Below are 17,767 nucleotides of genomic sequence, written 5' to 3'. Positions count from 1 at the left end.
GGTTCTCCCCACACCACTTAACCAAATTGCCGACCAGGTCCCTGTACTCACCCTCCCTCCCGCCCTCCACACGCCCCACAATGGCCGTGTCATCAGAGAATTTCTGCAGATGACACGACTCAGTGCAGTACTTAAAGTCTGCAGTGTAGGTGGTGAAGACGAAGGGAGACAGCACAGTTCCCTGGGGGGTGCTGATGTTGCTGATCAGATGGTCAGACACACAGTTCTGTAATCTCACAAACTGCAGTCTGCCCGTCAGATAGTCAACAACCCATGTGACGAGGGGAGAATCCACTTGCATGTTCTCCAGTTTGGCCTTCAGCAGCCTGGGCTGGATGGTGTTGAAGGCGCTGGAGAAGTCGAAGAACATGACAAGGACAGTGGTGTTGGGTCTGTCCAGGGAGGAGTAGGCTTCCTGCAGCAAGTATATGATTGCATCATCTACCCCAACATGAGGCTGATATGCAAACTGTTGGGGGTCCTGTGATGGGCACACTATGGGTCTAAGGTGTGCTAGAACCAGCCTCTCCATGACCTTCATGATGTGAGAGGTCAATGTGATCGGCCTGTAGTCATCCAGTGCCACAGGATATCCTTTTTTGGGCACTGGGACGAGGCAGGATGTTTTCCAAACTGGCACTCTCTGAAGGTGGAGGCTCAGGTTGAAGAGGTGCTGGAGAACTCCGCAGAGCTGGCTGGCACAGGCCTTAAACACGCAAGGGCTGATACGGTCCGGTCCGGTCCGGTCCAGTCCGGCTGCTTTCCTCTGCTTGAGCCTCTCCAGCTCTCTCTTTACTTCACCTGGCTGGCTGTGATGTTAAGTCCGGTCTGGGGGATGGGGGGACTTAACATCAGAGCCAGCCAGGTGAAGTGAAGAGAGAGCTGGAGAGGCTCAAGCAGAGGAAAGCTGCCGGACTGGACCGTTTGTACGTTTAAGATATTTAAAATGGCCTGAAGCGCAACCTCCTCCCTCCTCTCCCACCTTGTTGATCCCCGGAGATCAAACATCCCTGTTCTATCATTAATTTTTTATGGCATTACAAAAGGTATAAAGACCAGTGAGAGATTTTGATTTTACATTATGGCACAGGTGATGGTCTTGAACGGTATGACATCCACACAGAGATGGGTAGAGAAGACTTGGGCACTGTTACAGCTGTTGTTGGTGGCATCTGTTTCTTCAACTGAGGAGGAGGACTGCAGGAGGAGAGGGGATCCTGCAAATCCTCTGCTATTTAAAGATGGAGACATTATGTTGGGAGGAATCTTTTCTTTCCACAACAAGTGGAAAAACAGACAGGATACCTACATGCACAAACCATTGCCACTGCAATGCAACAGGTAAATTATACCACGAAAAAAATAGATTATAATATCTAAGAAGAATTTAGTACAGATATTGAAAAGCAAAAAGTTAGTATTTCATGTGTGAATAAATACCATCAAATGTTTTGTTTTATTTATTGTTATTGTTCCTATTTTAAGGATAAATTGGTTGTACCTTCAACTTTTTATTACTGTCCACATCAAGTTTGAATTTCAGAGGGTTCCAGTATGCCCAGGCTATGCTCTTTGCCATAGAGGAGATTAATAACAGCACAGAGTTACTACCTGACATCTCTCTGGGATATAAGATCTACGATGCCTGTGTCTCAATTGCCAGAGGTGTGAGGGTTGCACTGGCCTTGGCTAATGGTAATGAAATGGTATTTGCACCCTCTGAGGTACCATGTACCAGATCTGCCCAAGTGCAGGCCATTATGGGAGAGACCTTTTCTTCTCCTTGCATGGCAATATCTACCATCATTGGACCCTTTCATATCCCACTGGTGGGTAAAATTGGTAAAAATGAAACAACATTGGTGTAAAATTATTTAAAGTATTATTTTATAATCCATCCAGACCATACCAAAAAGTTATTATAAACAAATTGCTTTGTTCGCTGTCTAAATCGTTTATATATTTATCATAGGATATAATTTATTTTTCTTTTAGATCAGCCACCTTGCTACTTGTGCTTGTCTCAGTGATAAAACCAAGTACCCATCATTCCTCAGAACAATACCCAGTGACTACTACCAGAGCAGAGCCCTGGCCCAGTTGGTCATGCACTTCGGCTGGACTTGGGTTGGAGCTATAAGATCAAATGATGATTATGGCAATAATGGCATGGCCACATTCATAGAAACTGCCCAGCAGCTGGGCATCTGTCTGGAGTACTCTGTATCTTTCTTTAGAACAGATTCACCAGTCAAAATACAAAAGATAATTGACATTATCAAGGCTTCCACCTCAAAGGTGATTGTCACTTTCCTCTCCCCCTCGGAGTTGTATGTGTTAATGCACGAGTTCTTTTACCACAACTTGACTGGATACCAGTGGGTGGGCACTGAGGCCTGGATCTTTGATTCTGAAACTGCAGCAAGGGACAGGCATCACATTCTGGATGGTGCCATAGGCCTGTCCATCCCCAAAGCACATGTCAGTGGCATGAGAGAGTTCATGTTAGATGTGACGCCACTCAATTCATCTAGTAATGAATTGTTTACAGAGTTTTGGGAAAAATTATTTAGCTGCAAGTTCAAGCAGTCAAAGTCCTCAGACGGGAATCAGAGAGAATGTACTGGACATGAAGATGTGACTGGAGTGCAAAACAGCTTCACTGATATGTCACTCATGCCGATCTTTTACAATATTTATAAAGGAGTGTATGCTGTGGCCCATGCACTTCATAATATTCTCAGCTGTAATAAAACATGTAACAACAAGGTGCAGCTAGATCTGTTTACGGTGAGTTGAACACCAAAGACTAATTTATAGTATTTCCTTAAAAAAAAAAAGTCTATATTATGATAAATACATTGTTGCAGTCCATTAATCAAGCTGTTGAAACAGTAAACCTATAAAAAAAGTTAGTCAGACAATCTACACTGATGCATATCTTCTTAGATTTTACAGCACATACAAAAGATTTGGTTCAAAACAAAGGAAGGAGATGAGGTTTACTTTAATGAGAATGGAGATCCAGCAGCAAAGTATGAAATTATAAACTGGCAGCCGGCTGAAAATGGCATCGTGGACTTTGTCACAGTTGGTCTTTATGATGCATCTTTACCTGCAGACAAACAGCTGAAACTGCAAAATAGGTCCTTATTTTGGGCCCAGAACTCACCACAGGCAAGCTACTATGTGATCACTAGTTGTTACCGAAACTGTATTTGAATTGTTAGTATTGAATATTTTTTAAGTCGTTGTTACTGTATCATAGTGTGTGGTTTCAATTAATAATGAAATATCCTTGTAAAGGCAACACCTTGTCAAAGTTTATGCACATACATTTTACTCATTGTCATTTTGTTTATGCAGGTGCCTTTGTCAATTTGCAGTGAGAAATGTCCCCCAGGAACTCGCAAGATCCTGCAGAAAGGAAAGCCTGTCTGCTGCTATGACTGTTTAAGATGTGCAGAGGGAGAAATAAGCAACATTACAGGTATGGCATAGTAAATTCAAGACAAAACAACATCTACAACTTTCATGCTGACATAAAATTTTTCATGAAGTTTTTTTAAGCAAATTAGTATCATTACATCAAAAATCAATACGTGACATGAAAATCTCTAACCACACACCTTGAAATGCAAATGCAATGCCCGATGTGAAAACAATTCTGATACATCTGCTCGTCGCTGATTATGGTGGACAACAGACTCCTCATCTGAGTCTGGGTCTGACTGGGTATGACTGGCTGAATCTCTCTGATGTTTCTGATAACTATCCTCTAACAGTAGCCATAACGCTGCTGCTCTATCAACACCAACTTAGCGGCAGCAGCAGTGGGCAGGGCACTTCAAAGGACAACTAGCCACGGACTGTCTGCTAGGTTTCACCAGTGGCTTCAACTCAGCTAATTTGAGTAACTCAGCTTGACCTGTCAGTGCCCTTTGGAGAATGTCTAAGGCAAATATCAGAGAAATAATATGGCTTGCTGTGCAGTGAATTGAACTAACGGACCAGGGCAGAGGGACAGATGCTGAGCCACCCACTTTGAGCTTCACACTGGCTCTTTAAAGAACTATGCGTGAATTCACGGTAGCTGTGTACACTGTTTTTTACAGACAATAGTTAACCCCCTTTTCAGAGTTTTTCTTGTTTGTTTTTTTACTATTCAAGCAGGAAGACCATGTTGAGAAGAAATGTTATTCATAGCAGATAATTTTTACATAGTTTAAAACATGTCTAGAGGGAAACTTTAAGAAAAAAATCAATTGTACTCGATTGTATAGTGTCTGTCTTCCAGGCAAAGAAAATAAGGAACATTGAGACAACAAAGGACAAATGTACTGAGCAAGTCCAACACCTGTTTTAATTATTTTTCAGATTCTGTCACCTGTGTGCGATGCCACCCGGAGTTCTGGTCAAATGAGAGAAGAGATGCCTGTGTAAAGAAGGAGGCAGAGTTTCTCTCATATGAAGAGATTATGGGAGCACTACTCACTGCAGCTTCTCTATTTGGAACATGCATGACTGCTGTTGTGGCGTTCATTTTCTTCAGATACAGGCAGACTCCTGTTGTCAGGGCCAACAACTCTGAGCTGAGCTTCCTGCTGCTCTTCTCCTTGAGTCTGTGTTTCCTGTGTTCTCTGACCTTCATCGGCCGGCCCTCTCAGTGGTCCTGCATGCTGCGACACACAGCATTCGGCATCACCTTTGTCCTCTGTATCTCTTGTGTCATGGGGAAAACAATAGTGGTGTTAATGGCCTTCAGGGCCACACTTCCAGGTAGTGATGTGATGAAATGGTTTGGGCCTGCACAGCAGAAACTCAGTGTTCTGGGTTTCACTCTTATACAAGTTATCATATGTATCCTCTGGTTAACAATTTCTCCTCCTTTTCCATTTAAGAATTTTAAAACATTCAAGGACAAAATTATCTTAGAGTGCGCTCTTGGCTCAGCTGTAGGCTTTTGGGCTATACTTGGGTACATAGGACTTTTGGCCATTTTATGTTTTAGTCTTGCTTTTCTGGCTCGGAAACTGCCTGATAATTTCAATGAGGCCAAATTTATCACCTTTAGCATGCTGATATTCTGTGCAGTATGGATCACTTTTATCCCAGCATATGTCAGCTCTCCTGGGAAGTTCAGTGTTGCTGTGGAGATATTTGCTATTCTGGCCTCAAGTTTTGGACTGCTCATTTGTATTTTTATTCCAAAATGTTATATTATCTTACTGAAACCAGAGAAGAATACAAAAAAGAATATGATGGGAAAGGTTTCACCAAAATCATTGTGAAAACTTCAAATAATGTGTTGGCATGGGCATTCTAGTGCCAACATATTTTTTAACATATTAATTTGTCGACCAAAGTGTAGAGTAAATGCCTATCTTCATTTTCTTAAATAACTGCATTGTACTTCCACATGTTTTTCCACTGTATATCATGTCATTCATGACATAGCATATTGAGATAACAGCATGTAATTCACAATCACCACAAACAAACATAATGAAGCATATATAGATGTACTGCCCTAATACCCAATTCCTTTGAAAACTGTTAAAATTGTGATTAAATAATAACATTTTTACAGAGTAACTTTGGTCTGACTTGTTTGGTTTCCTTTATCTCCTAAAACTTGAATTTAACAATCACAACTTTGTACCGTTTAAATCTTTATAAAGCCCTGCCATGAGCTGTAGAGCTGACAGGCCTGGAGTGGTGAGCAGGGCTATACCACTGTTCAGGCTGATCATCTTGGCTCTGCTGATAGGGAAAGAAGACTCTGTGCAAACTTCAAGGCCAAGCACAACAATCTGAACTCACAGGTTGACTGCAGTTATGAGATGTCACCACAGCCCACCGAGATGCAGGCCAGGGGGGCTTTTGACCCACCTCCTCCCAGAGAAGGCCCATCTTGAGCATCTCGACATGTGGTAATGGATATGCAAATCAACGTGGCCCCACTATTCGCATCAGATTTGTTTCCAACATAAGCAGGGGGGTGTGAATTAATAGACTTGGAAAGAAAATTGAGGCCTGGTTTTCCTGCATTTACACCTCGTCCTTGGTCTGATGTCATTGACAAGGTTTTATGGGCTCAAATCAGTTGTATGCACTCAAGGGGATCCCCGTCAAAAATTGGCAATGATTTTATTACACTATTTCATTCACAAGTGCACATCATGTAAAGGGATGTTTGGCAAGAAGGAGTTGCAAAAGAGGCTGTGCATTGAATATTCTCCTCAAACATGGTGGCCTCTGTAACCATTTGTGATCACTACTAATTCCTGTGTAGTAGTAGAGTAGACACTGGTAAAATATTTTTCCACTAACCAGATCAAGTCGGACACCAAAATAATATTACATTTTTTATTGATACATTCATCAGAACATAATGTGAAAGGCCTCTCAGAGGCATCTAGGTATGGTCGGTGAAGATCCATCCATCCATCCATTATCTGCCGCTTATCCGGGGCCGGGTCGCGGGGGCAGCTGCCTGAGCAGGGATACCCAGACTTCCCTCTCCCCGGACACTTCCTCCAGCTCCTCCGGGAGGATCCCAAGGCGTTCCCAGGTCAGCCGGGTGACATAGTCACTCCAGCGTGTCCTGGGTCTTCCTCGGGGTCTCTTCCTCCCGGTGGGGCATGCCTGGAACACCTCCCGAGGGAGGCGTCCAGGGGGCATCCGATACAGATGCCCGAGCCACCTCAGCTGACTCCTCTCGATGTGGAGGAGCAGCGGTTCTACTCCGAGCTCCTCCCGCGTGACAGAGCTCCTCACCCTATCTCTAAGGGAGCGCCCTGCCACCCTGCGGAGGAAACTCATTTCGGCCGCTTGTATCCGGGATCTTATTCTTTCGGTCATGACCCAAAGTTCATGACCATAGGTGAGGGTAGGAACGTAGACTGACCGGTAAATCGAGAGCTTCGCCTTTCGGCTCAGCTCTCTCTTCACCACGACAGACCGATACAACGACCGCATTACTGCGGCCGCCGCACCGATCCGCCTGTCAATCTCACGCTCCATCCTTCCCTCACTCGTGAACAAGACCCCGAGATACTTAAACTCCTCCACTTGAGGCAGGAACTCTCCCCCAACCTGGAGGGAACAAGCCACCTTTTTCCGGTCGAGAACCATGGCCTCAGACTTGGAGGTGCTGATTCTCATCCCAACTGCTTCACACTCGGCTGCAAACCGCCCCAGAACATGCTGGAGGTCCCGGCTCGAAGGAGCCAACAAGACAACATCATCTGCGAAAAGCAGGGATGAAATCCGGTGGCTCCCGAACCAGATCCCCTCCGGCCCATGACTGCGCCTAGAAATTCTGTCCATAAAAATAATGAACAGAACCGGTGACAAAGGGCAGCCCTGCCGGAGTCCAACATGTACTGGAAACAGGTCTGACTTACTGCCGGCAATGCCAACCAAGCTCCTGCTCCGGTCGTACAGGGACCGTACAGCCCTTAGTAGAGGGCCCTCGACCCCGTACTCCCGAAGCACCCCCCACAGAATGCCACGAGGGACACGGTCGAATGCCTTCTCCAAGTCCACAAAACACATGTGGACTGGTTGGGCAAACTCCCATGAACCCTCCAGCACCCTGCTGAGGGTATAGAGCTGGTCCAGTGTTCCACGGCCAGGACGAAAACCGCATTGTTCCTCCTGAATCCGAGGTTCGACTATCGGCCGAATTCTCCTCTCCAGTACCCTGGAATAGACTTTACCAGGGAGGCTGAGGAGTGTGATCCCCCGGTAGTTGGAACACACCCTCCGGTCCCCCTTTTTGAATAGAGGGACCACCACCCCGGTCTGCCAGTCCAGAGGCACTGTCCCCGACTGCCACGCGATGTTGCAGAGACGTGTCAGCCAAGACAGCCCCACAACATCCAAAGACTTGAGGTACTCAGGGCGGATCTCATCCACCCCCGGTGCTTTGCCACCGGGCAGCTTCCGGACTACCTCGGTGACTTCGGCTTGGGTGATGAATGGATCAACCTCCGAGTCCCCAGCCTCTGCTTCCTCTATGGAAGACGTGTCAGTGGGATTGAGGAGATCCTCGAAGTACTCCTTCCACCGCCCAACGATATCCCCAGTCGAGGTCAACAGCTCCCCGCCTCCACCGTAAACAGTGTTGGCGGGGTGCTGCTTCCCCTTCCTAAGGCGCCGGATGGTTTGCCAGAATTTCCTCGAGGCCGACCGGTAGTCCTTCTCCATGGCCTCCCCGAACTTTTCCCAGGCCCGAGTCTTTGCTTCCGCGACCGCCCGTGCTGCAGCATGCTTGGCCTGCCGGTACCCGTCAGCTGCCTCAGGAGTCCCCCGAGCCAGCCAGGCTCGATAGGACTCCTTCTTCAGCTTGACAGCATCCCTTACTGTCGGTGTCCACCACCGAGTTCGGGGACTGCCGCCACGACAGGCACCGGAGACCTTACGGCCACAGCTCCGAACAGCCGCGTCAACAATGGAGGCGGAGAACAAGGCCCATTCGGACTCAATGTCCCCAGCCTCCCTCGGGATCTGGTCAAAGCTCTCCCGGAGGTGGGAGTTGTAGACCTCCCCGACAGAGGGTTCCACCAGACGTTCCCAGCAGACCCTCACAGTACGTTTGGGTCTGCCAAGTCTGTCCAGCTTCCTCCCCTGCCAGCGAAACCAACTCACCACCAGGTGGTGATCAGTTGACAGCTCAGCCCCTCTCTTCACCCGAGTGTCCAAGACATACGGCCGGAGGTCAGATGACACGACCACAAAGTCGATCATCGACCTCCGGCCTAGGGCGTCCTGGTGCCATGTGCACTGATGAACACCCTTATGCTTGAACATGGTGTTCGTTATGGACAAACTGTGACTGGCACAGAAGTCCAACAACAGAACACCACTCGGGTTCAGATCAGGGAGGCCGTTCCTCCCAATCACTCCCCTCCAGGCAACACTGTCGCTGCCTACGTGAGCGTTGAAGTCCCCCAGCAGAACGATGGCGTCCCCAGTTGGAGCACTCTCCAGTACCCCTCCCAGGGACCCCAAGAAGGCCGGGTACTCTACACTGCCGTTTGGCCCATAGGCCGAAACAACAGTGAGAGACCTATCCCCGACCCGGAGGCGCAGGGAAACGACCCTCTCGTTCACCGGGGAAAACTCCAACACATGGCGGCTGAGCTGGGGAGCTATGAGCAAGCCCACACCAGCTCGCCGCCTCTCACTGCGGGCAACTCCAGAGTAGAAGAGAGTCCAGCCTCTCTCAAGGAGTTGGGTTCCAGAGCCCAGACTGTGCGTGGAGGAGAGCCCGACTATCTCTAGCCGGTAGCGCTCAACCTCCCGCACCAGTTCAGGCTCTTTCCCCCTCAGCGAGGTGACATTCCATGTCCCCATGGCTAGAGTCACCGTCCGGGGATTGGGTCGCCGGGGCACCCGCCCAGGACAGCCACCCAAATCACACCGCACCGGCCCCTTCTGAACCCTCCTGCGGGTGGTGGGCCTACTGGAGGGCGGGCCCACGTCGCTCCTTCGGGCTGTGCCCGGCCGGGTCCCGTGGGCAAAGACCCGGCCACCAGGCGCTCGCCTGCGAGCCCCAACCCCGGGCCTGGCTCCAGGGTGGGGCCCCGGTGACGCCATTCCGGGCGACGTACACTTCCTTGATGTATTCTTAATCATAGGGGGCTGGAACCGCTCTTAGTCTGACCTGTCACCTAGGACCTGTCTGCCTTGGGAGACCCTACCAGGGGCATTAAGCCCCGGACAACATAGCTCCTAGGATCATTCAGGTACTCAAACCCCTCCACCACGGTAAGGTGTCGGTTCAAGGAGGAGAAGATGCCCCATGTAAATCCCACTCCCACTCGCATTTCATGCAGACTGTTGCACAGAAGCTTGTTGAGTGTATTGTGAGGCTGTAAAATAAATATATTTGAAACTAAAGATCTAAACAGTGTCTATTAAACGTAAAGGCTAAAATTGGCTTACATTTGGTTGAAAAGTGAATGTCAAGTAGACGTCTATATCGTAGCTGTTTAGCTTAACTGGTTATTTTGGTGCCCTTTAGATGTATTTATTTAAATTTATAGCCACTTAAATGACACTGAAAAAGCCGTTATTTAGAACCCGATTAAACTTTAACAATTAAACCAAATTTAACAAAATTTTAGTCAAGATGTATATTTAAGATATATTTTAGATGTCTTTTAGATGAGAAATTGTCCACTGGGAGGCTAAATCCCCAAACTCTTTTTCTGTTTGTGCACCTTCCTTCTCTCCCCCCTCAGATATCCCCGTTCTATTATTATTTTTGATGGCACTCCAAAATGTATAAATGCCAGTGAGAGATTTTGATCACATCATAGCACATCTGTTGTTCTTGGACGGTATGACACTCACACAGAGGTGGCGAGAGAGGGGTTGGGCACTGTTACAGCTGTTGTTGGTGGCCTCCGTGTCTGTTTTTTCAATTGAGGATCCGAGGTGCAGGCTGAGAGGGGATCCTGAGATTCCATTGCTATCTAAGGATGAAGACATTATGATTGGGGGAATCATATCTTTCCACTTGCGGTGGAAAAACAGACAGGATACTTACATGGACAAACCATTGCCACTGCAATGCATCAGGTAAATCATACCACAAAAATCAATTTACATGAATAGATCTAAGAGGAAGTAAAAACGACATTTATCATTTACAAAAAGGTTCTTAAACTGATTTTTAAATAAGAATCATTGCTTGTGTGTATGAATACCATCCAGTGTTGTTTTTTTATTTGTTGTCATTGTTTCTATTTTAAAGACAAATTGATTGCACTTTCCACTTTTTGTTACTATCTACATCAAGCTTGAATTTCAGAGGGTTCCAGTATGCCCAGGTTATACTCTTTGCCATAGAGGAGATTAATAACAGCACAGAATTACTGCCCGGCATCTCTCTGGGGTATAAAATCTATGATGCCTGTGCCTCCATTGCCAGAGGTGTGAGGGTTGCACTGGCCTTGACTAATGGTAATGAAGTGGTATTTGCACCCTCTGAGGTACCATGTATCAGACCTGCCCAAGTGCAGGCCATTATGGGAGAGACTTTTTCCTCTCCTTGCATGGCAATATCTACAGTCATCGGACCCTTTAATATCCCACTGGTGGGTAAAATTGATAAAAATGAAATGACATTTGTGAAAATGTGTTATTATTCACTAATTCACCGATGTGGTCATAGCAAAAGGTGTGCTGTCTAAATCTTCTATGTGTTTATTGTTGGATATCATTTATTTTTCTTTTAGATCAGCCACTTTGCTACTTGTGCTTGTCTCAGTGATAAAACAAAGTACCCATCATTCCTCAGAACAATACCCAGTGACTACTACCAGAGCAGAGCCCTGGCCCAGTTGGTCAAGTACTTTGGTTGGACTTGGGTTGGAGCTATTAGAACAAATGATGATTATGGCAATAATGGCATGGCCACATTCACAGAAACTGCCCAGCAGCTGGGCATCTGTCTGGAGTACTCTGTATCTTTCTATAGAACAGATCCACCAGACAAAATACAAAAGATAATTGACATTATCAAGGCTTCCACTTCCAAGGTAATAGTCACTTTCATCTCCCCCACGGAGTTGTATGTGTTAATGTACGAGTTCTTTCACCACAACTTGACTGGATACCAGTGGGTAGGCACTGAGGCCTGGATCTTTGATTCTGAAACTGCAGCAAGGGACAGGCATCACATTCTGGATGGTGCCATAGGCCTGTCCATCCCCAAAGCACATGTCAGTGGCATGAGAGAGTTCATGTTGGATGTGAAGCCGCTCAATTCAACTAGTAATAAATTGTTTACAGAGTTTTGGGAGACATTGTTTAGCTGTAAGTTCAAGAAGTCGAAGTCATCAGCAGAGAATCAGACGGAATGTACTGGACATGAAGATGTGACTGAAGTGCAACACAGCTTCACTGATATGTCACTCATGCCAATCTTTTACAATGTTTATAAAGGAGTGTATGCTGTGGCCCACGCACTTCATAATATTCTCAGCTGTAATAAAACATGTAACAACAAGGTGCAGCTAGATCCATTAACGGTAAGTTGAACGCCGAAGACTTAATGATAGTTTTTACATTAAATCAAATTAAACAATTAAATGGTGTATATTATGATAAATACATTGTTGCAGTAGACCTACAAAAAATGTGTCAGATATTGATCTACATTGATGCATATCTTCTTAGATTTTACAGCACATAAAAAAGATTCGGTTCACAACAAAGGAAGGAGATGAGGTTTACTTTAATGAGAATGGAGATCCAGCAGCAAAGTATGAAATTATAAACTGGCAGCCAGCTGAAAATGGCATTGTGGACTTTGTTGCAGTCGGTCTTTATGATGCATCTTTACCTGCAGACAAACAGCTGAATCTGCAAAATAAGTCTTTATTTTGGGCCCAGAACTCAACACAGGCAAGCTACTATGTGATCACTAGTTGTTACTGAAATTTGAATTGTTAAAATTGAATATTTTTAGTTGTATCTTAATGTTTGGCTTTGATTAATATTAATATAATCTTTTAAAGATAACACCTTATCAAATGAAAGCCTATATATTATATCTTTCATTGCCACTTTGTTCATGCAGGTGCCTTTGTCAGTTTGCAGTGAGAAATGTCCTCCAGGAACTCGCAAGGTTCTGCAGAAAGGAAAGCCTGTCTGCTGCTATGACTGTTTAAGATGTGCAGAGGGAGAAACAAGCAACATTACAGGTGTTGTAATATTTAATTCAAGACAAAACAACATGTAAAAATTGTCATGTTCCTATGCAAATTTTAATGAATTATTTCATACAAACTAAAACTCAAAATATCACCACATTAAAAATCACACTAAATGTCTGAACACACTAATCAAATACAGATACATGAGATGGAAACATGGACATAAATGTATGCACAGTCTTAGAAATGCATCTCAAAGTTAATGTCCCAATGTGTCTGACACTTTGTCACTAGGGAGGTGTTTTCACATTCCTCTGCTGAAGGGGGATGTCTGTGCACTTCCCTGAAATCTGAGATTCAAACATACCCTAGGCAAGCTAGATTTGGCACATCACAAATTTAAAAAGGAGGGAAAAGAAAAGGCACTGGAGGGTAACATATATAACTGTGGTTTCTGGTGAGAGCTAACTTCACTCAGAGGGCAAAACTGAACACAAACACAGACACAAACATGAATGTATAGCTCAATACACACATATTCGAAATTTCAAACTTTCTGACATTGTGTTCACACAGAACAGGATGAAATAATCGATGTAAGAAACCAAGCCATTTCAAGCTGTAACTTGCAAATTGCAAACCCAATGAAAAACAGGCTCAATGGGTAACACACAGATGGAAAATCTTAAAGTCAACACAGTTAAAATATCTACAGATGAAATAAAAACAATGAATGTAACATTACAACCAGTGAAAAGTACTGTTCTGTACAAATTCTGCGGCACTCATTTTTTATGCAGTGAAAAGGTATGAATTTTTGAAAATGACACATTCATTATAGAATTATGAATTATTGTAACCATTCAGCAACAACTATTTAAATGAATACATGTTGGCAACTTCTGTTCTGCACAAATTTCAACACAAACCAGTTAATTATAAGCAAATTTAGCTCAGAGAGCCAAAGTTTAAAAAATCATTAAAAAAAATTGGTCCCATGAATTTGATAGACTTTGATAGCAATTTTTTGGGGAAATCCATGACATGAACTGGGAAAAGTTCTGGATTTTGGGTGAGTTGGCATGGAATGACCCATGAAATGTTCTGGCTGTTTGGGATGAATTAACACACAGCCAAACTCACTTGAGTAACTCAAATTAATACAAGGGTTCTGCATGATTCAGTATCCAGTATTCATTCAGCACATCTTTGCTCCACACATGCTCCACCTCCTTGCCCTAATTCAGTCAGGCACAGCAAATATGGGGACAGCCAGAGCCGCCCACTTTGAGCTTCACATTGGCTATTCAAAGAACCATGGGTGAAGTCATGATAGCTCTGCCAACTACAGTCAATATCAGCCTCTTTTCAGAGTTTTTTTTCTTTTTTTTTTCATGTTTGGAAGGGAACTTATAAAACAAATCAAATTAACCATGATTAATAAATAATGCCTATTTATACTGTACTGTATCTTGTACTTGCAAGCATAGAAAATAGGGAATGTTGAGACAATAAAGGACAAATGTAGTGAGCAAGTCCAACACCTGTTTTATTATTTTTCAGATTCTGTCACCTGTGTGCGATGCCACCCTGAGTTCTGGCCAAATGAGAGAAGAGATGCCTGTGTAAAGAAAGAGACAGAGTTTCTCTCATATGAAGAGATTATGGGAGCACTACTCACTGCAGCATCTCTATTTGGAACATGCATGACTGCTGTTGTGGCGTTCATTTTCTTCAGATACAGGCAGACTCCTATTGTCAGAGCCAACAACTCTGAGCTGAGCTTCCTGCTGCTCTTCTCCTTGACTCTGTGTTTCCTATGTTCTCTGACCTTCATCGGCCGGCCCTCTCAGTGGTCCTGCATGCTGCGACACACAGCATTCGGCATCACCTTTGTCCTTTGTATCTCTTGTGTTCTGGGGAAAACAATAGTGGTGTTAATGGCCTTCAGGGCCACACTTCCAGGTAGTGATGTGATGAAATGGTTTGGGCCTGCACAGCAGAAACTCAGTGTTCTGGGTTTCACTCTGATACAAGTTATCATATGTATCCTCTGGTTAACAATTTCTCCTCCTTTTCCCTTTAAGAATTTTAAGAAGTTCAAGAACAAAATCATCTTAGAGTGCGCTCTTGGCTCAGCTGTAGGCTTTTGGGCTGTACTTGGGTACATAGGACTTCTGGCCATGTTGTGTTTTAGTCTTGCTTTTCTGGCTCGGAAACTGCCTGATAACTTCAATGAAGCCAAATTTATCACCTTTAGCATACTGATATTCTGTGCAGTATGGATCACTTTTATCCCAGCGTATGTCAGCTCTCCTGGGAAGTTCAGTGTTGCTGTGGAGATATTTGCTATTCTGGCTTCAAGTTTTGGACTGCTCATTTGTATTTTTATTCCAAAATGTTATATTATCTTACTGAAACCAGAGAAGAATACAAAAAAGAATATGATGGGAAAGGGGGCACCAAAATCATTGTGAAGACTTCAAATAATGTGTTGGCATGGGCATTCTACTGCCAACATATTTTTTAACATATTAATTTGTCAACCAAAGTCTAGAGCAAACGCCTATCTTCATTTTCTTAAAGAACTGTATTGCACTTCCACATGTCTTTCCACTGTATATCATGCCATTCATGACATAGAATATTGAGATAACAGCATGTAATACGCAATCACTCTTTGGTCTGACTTGTTTGGTTTCCTTTTATTTCCTATAAAGTTTAACAATCACAACTTTGTACTTGTTGAATGTGTATAAAGCCCTGTCATGAGCTATAGAGCTGACTGACCCTGACTGAATACCAGAGCAGAACATGAAATTGTTCAGGCTGACCACCTTGGTTCTGCTGATAAGGAAAGGAGACTCTGTGCAAACTTCAAGACTCAGCACAACCACATGACCTGACCCAAGATAGCAACTTTTTCATTTGAATAAAAAATAGTAATTCCTGCTAACATTTTTTTTTTTTTTTTCAACATCTGCATTCATTTATTTATAAAGACATTTCGGTCACAAAGACCTTTTTCAAGCCAGAAATGTCTTAATTTTGCATGTCAGACAGTTTGATCAGGCTGTTGTTTAGGTTGTACTTACAAATAGCGCCATTAAATTACACTAGTGCTGAAACAATTAGTCAAATAATATGCCTACCTTGACCTAGAGCTAAGAAATCATATACAAATCTCTTCTTCTCTATAGTTATATGAGTATAGGCCACTCAGTACTCAGTATACACAACGGTGAGACCATGCCCATCTTCCAATATGTACTTCCTATCCACCTGCACTTCCAGCACCCTTGTTTGGACCACATTTTTTAGCTCTGCCTTTGTTTGGACATCACCCTCACACTCGTGACTGCATCTCACACGGTTGTCATGCTATCACGCTGACAAAAACATAGTTTGTCCACGAACAGATGTGAAGTCCTGGCAAAGTACTCAAAACTGGTTCTGTGGTAGTTTCTACTAAGATAGGGTTCTCCTGGAACACATGATGATACACACACAAATGGGTAAAAACACCAGCCAAGCTGTCACGGCTGGCAAATATACAGTTCAGATATTTAAAATGGCCCACAACACACGCTTGTTTGAGGGGAAAAAGGGAAGCCGTCGAAGTGTAATGTATATACTTGAAAAGAACATTGAGGCCTGGGCTGATATCATTGACAAAGTTTTTGGAGGGGATCCCCGTCAAAAATGGGCAATAGTTTTAATTCCACTATTTAATTCACAAATGAATGTCATGTAGAGGGATGCTTGGCAAGAAGGAGCTGCAAAAGAGGCCTCGCATTGGATGTTCTCTTCAAACATAGCTTCTATAACCATTGGTGATCATTACTAATTTCTGTGTAGTAGTAGAGTAAACACTGGCAAATAATTTTTCCACTAACCAGATCAAGTCAGTGTTGGGACCCTCACCAACATGGTTCCGACAATAGAGCGCCCTGCATGTAGACCAAAGCTCAAATGTGTCGTCCTTGCACTAACAAAGCCTGGTAAGCAAAGGAAAGTACACCGACCCTAATGTCCAATAGGTGGCGCCTGATTGTCACAGTCCCCCCAGGTTTGAAAACTCCCATCTCCCATTGTCTGAGAGCGCACCTGAACACATAGTCAGTTCCGCAACAGCCGGATACACAGGGAAGATAAAAACAGCTGCACACCCGTTTCATAGCAGTCCCTTCATAACGTGTTGTTGGAAGCATCAGCTTTCACCTGTGCAGCCGTTACTAAAAGGGAGCACACAAACGCTTGGATTTAACCCACCTAGGCCGCAGTCTTTAACCTTGCTGGACGAGCCAAAACTACCCCGTGTTTACCAAACACGTTCCGGATCCAGAGAAGAGCTGCGCAACCCAGTCTCTCATCCCTGCAGAAGGAGGTTTCCCCTCAGAAAACACTCACTTTGACTCGTTTTCTTTGCCCATGTTGACTCTGCTGTTTGAACAGCGCTGCAACGCCCAGCTCTACACTGAAATTTTCAGAATTAACCAAGAGCTTCCAAGAGATCGCGTCAGCCATCTTGGCTCTTCACCATCTTCACCGCTCGCCATCTTGGCTTTTTTTCTTTGTCCCTCTGACACACACACACACGCACACACACTCACACACACACACACACCAAATGCTTGTTTGTGCTTGAGTTTGTCTTGGTGTTTTAGTTTCATAGTTTAGCTGCTGTAGTTGAATGATGGATTTTTATTGATTGGAGTAACCACACCTGCCTTACCATTAATTCCAACATTGGACACCAAAATAATATTGCATTTTTTATTGATATATTCATCAGAATATAATGTGAAAGGCCTCTCAGAGGCATCCAGGTATGGTCTGTGAAGATGCATTGACGAGATATGCATTTCATGCAGGCTGTTGCACAGAAGCTTGTTGAGTGTATTGTGAGGCTGTAAAAATAAATATATTTTAAATTAAAGATCTTAACAGTGTCTAGTAAACGTTTAGGCAAAAATTGGGTTAAATGTGGTTCAAAAGTGAATGTTTAATAGACGTCTATATCATAGCTTAGCTGTTTATTTAGTGTCCTTTATACTGATTTATTTAAATGTATAGCCACTGAAATGATGTTA

The 17,767-nt window shown here is 44.2% G+C and overlaps 2 protein-coding genes across 2 annotated transcripts; both read left to right on the top strand.

Moving 5' to 3' along the window:
• Nucleotides 1-1,213: 1,213 nt before the first annotated feature.
• LOC141015968 (extracellular calcium-sensing receptor-like) lies at nucleotides 1,214-5,291 on the top strand. The gene is made up of 6 exons (XM_073490199.1): nucleotides 1,214-1,341; nucleotides 1,532-1,829; nucleotides 1,996-2,790; nucleotides 2,950-3,177; nucleotides 3,367-3,490; nucleotides 4,378-5,291. The coding sequence occupies exons 1-6, from the start codon at nucleotides 1,253-1,255 to the stop codon at nucleotides 5,289-5,291; spliced, it is 2,448 nt and encodes an 815-aa protein (XP_073346300.1). The 5' UTR covers nucleotides 1,214-1,252.
• Nucleotides 5,292-9,353: 4,062 nt separating this feature from the next.
• On the top strand, nucleotides 9,354-15,151 carry LOC141019668 (extracellular calcium-sensing receptor-like). Its single transcript, XM_073494655.1, has 7 exons — nucleotides 9,354-9,596; nucleotides 10,442-10,593; nucleotides 10,814-11,111; nucleotides 11,253-12,047; nucleotides 12,196-12,423; nucleotides 12,599-12,722; nucleotides 14,238-15,151. Exons 1-7 carry the CDS (start codon nucleotides 9,354-9,356, stop codon nucleotides 15,149-15,151), a joined length of 2,754 nt encoding a protein of 917 aa, XP_073350756.1.
• Nucleotides 15,152-17,767: the final 2,616 nt, after the last annotated feature.

This window comes from Pagrus major, chromosome 2 (genome assembly GCF_040436345.1).
Source record: "Pagrus major chromosome 2, Pma_NU_1.0".
Classification (NCBI taxonomy): domain Eukaryota; kingdom Metazoa; phylum Chordata; class Actinopteri; order Spariformes; family Sparidae; genus Pagrus; species Pagrus major.
The sequence above is the reverse complement of the archived record's forward strand: the minus strand, read 5'-3'. Positions and strand labels throughout refer to the sequence as shown.

What these genes read in the sequence shown, in the direction of transcription:
- LOC141015968 (XM_073490199.1), top strand. Translation starts at nt 1,253, where the DNA reads ATGTTGGGAGGAATCTTTTCTTTCCACAACAAGTGGAAAAACAGACAG. An exon ending in TGCAGCTAGATCTGTTTACG is followed by an intron (nt 2,791 to 2,949) that starts GTGAGTTGAACA and finishes ATATCTTCTTAG; the next exon opens with ATTTTACAGCACATACAAAA. An exon ending in AGAAATAAGCAACATTACAG is followed by an intron (nt 3,491 to 4,377) that starts GTATGGCATAGT and finishes ATTATTTTTCAG; the next exon opens with ATTCTGTCACCTGTGTGCGA.
- LOC141019668 (XM_073494655.1), top strand. Translation starts at nt 9,354, where the DNA reads ATGTCCCCATGGCTAGAGTCACCGTCCGGGGATTGGGTCGCCGGGGCA. An exon ending in GGCTCCAGGGTGGGGCCCCG is followed by an intron (nt 9,597 to 10,441) that starts GTGACGCCATTC and finishes TTTTCAATTGAG; the next exon opens with GATCCGAGGTGCAGGCTGAG. An exon ending in TTGCCACTGCAATGCATCAG is followed by an intron (nt 10,594 to 10,813) that starts GTAAATCATACC and finishes ATCTACATCAAG; the next exon opens with CTTGAATTTCAGAGGGTTCC.